We start from the raw sequence: 2,272 nt of genomic DNA on the forward strand, positions 1-2,272 counted from the left end.
GGATGGCGAAAATTAACCCGAAGAAGGATGTACATACTCAATGAGTTGAAGATATGTTGGCTGATCAGTGTAACCAATCTTGTACGGCATAGACCCTGTGCCTTCTAGGCTTATAACTGTAGAAAAGTGTATGGGACTGTCTACTTACTACTATTACTACTATTGCCTGAACTGGTTTAGTGACGCTCAATTCGCCGCTAAGCAGTGATCAAGTCTATCCCCGAAATGGTCTGCTACCGGGATATTCAGCAGCCTCGGCCCAAACCGAGCACGGGCCCACAGCGCGCCTGAATCCGCCGCTTTGTGCCTGATGCAGCCGTAAGGCAACAGTTTTACGAACGGTGGTCAGGATGGAATAACTATTTCCCGCTCGCGGTAGGTAGGTGGGACGGCGCGAATCATTTCGACTTCAGCGACGACGAGATCTTTTTCATCAAACACCACGACAAGCAACTTGAGTGTCTAAAACCTGCTGAAATCTAACTACTAAAGCGAAATGGCAGGCACAATTAGCATGTATGACCTTGTCATAGTTGGTCACGGCGTGGCCGGTCTAGCCGCCGCAGTATCGGCGGCGGAACTCGTTCCAGCAGCTCAGATTGCCGTGCTAGAGCGCGCGCCTGAGGATGCCAGCGGGGGCAACACGCGTTATAGCCCGGCCAACATGCGCATGCGATCTGTTAATGAGATATTGCCTGGTTTCGTGGATGATATGATGACCATCAGTGGCGTAGACGGCGACCGCGCCTATTTCGAAAAGTTGGCCGACCGGGCACCGCAGGCCGTCCAGTGGCTCGAGAGACAAGGTGTGCAATTTCATGCCATGGACTATTTCTTGAAGTCGTGGCCAAATAGGATTCAGCCCGTCGGCAAAGGTGCCGCCATAATCGAAGCGCTGCAGCGATCTGCCAGGGCAAAAGGCATCCAGCTGGTGTACGAATGCCGCGCCAAGCAACTGCACCTTGGGAAAGAAGGGGCCACCATCGAGGCGGCAGACGGGCGGCGATTCATTGCCAAATCCGTTGTTCTCGCCAGCGGTGGATTCCAAGGTAATCCAGAGCTCCTGCATACCTATTTCGGGACCGGTGCGGAGTCTCTACGACCGATATCTCCAGGCACGCGGTGGAACACAGGTGATGGGATCCAAATGGCGCTGAATAACGGAGCTGCGGTAAATGGAAATTGGAATGGCATGCATAGCGAAATAATCGATCCGCGCAGCGATATGCCTGCACCACTAGTGCTCGTCTATCCTTATGGTATTGTGGTGAATCGCAACGGAAAGCGATTCGTTGATGAGGGCGCAGGGCTCGTCCATGACACCTGGGAACAACTTTCACGAACTATCCACTTTGATGCTCCGGGCCAGTCAGCCTGGGTAGTTTGCGATTCAAGACTCTCTGAGGTGGAAGGCTATGAAGCGGCCATTCGCACCGACATCCCGCCTCTTACAGCGGACACAGTATCTGGCCTAGCAGTCCAGATGAAGGTGCCGGAACAGGCGCTCTTAGATACAATCTCAAGCTACAACGCAGCTTGTGACACAGACGTATTCCGTTTTTCTGCTGGCCGCCTTGATGGCCTTGCAACTGGGCCACACTTGGAACCTCCAAAGTCGAACTGGGCCCGCCCGCTCAACGCTCCGCCGTATTTAGCTTTTCCTTTAGCCGCTGCTATTGTATACACTTTTGGTGGACTTGCGACTGACACAGAAACGCGAGTCTTAACCCAGCAAGGCGCTATTCCTAACCTCTACGCCGCAGGTGAGATTACCGGCCATTTCCACGACACCGCACCAAATGCTGTTGCTGTTTTACGCGCGCTCGTCTTTGGGCGCATTGCTGGGCTCAATGCAATGAGCTCGAAGTAGATGGTGGGTTTAGTAGCCAGTGGAGATGTATGCATTAAGCAACCTTTCAACTTAGCATAACCTCATAGCTGGCTTGTGTGAACACCTTGTCGAGCTCTGAAACACACACGGAGTTCTAGCAATCGATTGTGAAATTCTAGACATACAGTTTGAGTTTCCAGGTACAGCCAAGACATTCTCAGGAACAGTTAGTGATTTTCCATCTTATTCGTTGCACGTTCTGGTTCGAATACTATTGTACAGTTTAGGGTGTTTGACTGACGGCAAAGCGAATTGTACGTGAAAGCTATTATTCGATGAAAAACGTCACTGCGTGAATGTGGACAATCGGTTGGAATGACCGAGGCGCAGGGGAAACAAATCACGAGGGTCACCACAGGCAAAGGACCGCGTGAGCGATCA

General features: G+C 52.0%; 1 protein-coding gene across 1 annotated transcript; it reads left to right on the forward strand.

Moving 5' to 3' along the window:
* Positions 1–514: 514 nt before the first annotated feature.
* On the forward strand, positions 515–1,870 carry N7509_003034 (uncharacterized protein; the record flags this gene model as incomplete). Its single annotated transcript, XM_056627671.1, has 1 exon — positions 515–1,870. The coding sequence occupies one exon, from the start codon at positions 515–517 to the stop codon at positions 1,868–1,870; it is 1,356 nt and encodes a 451-aa protein (XP_056490405.1).
* Positions 1,871–2,272: the final 402 nt, after the last annotated feature.

This window comes from Penicillium cosmopolitanum (assembly GCF_028827165.1).
Source record: "Penicillium cosmopolitanum strain IBT 29677 chromosome Unknown utg000005l:1.0-4006212.0:1.0-4009387.0, whole genome shotgun sequence".
In the NCBI taxonomy this organism is placed as follows: domain Eukaryota; kingdom Fungi; phylum Ascomycota; class Eurotiomycetes; order Eurotiales; family Aspergillaceae; genus Penicillium; species Penicillium cosmopolitanum.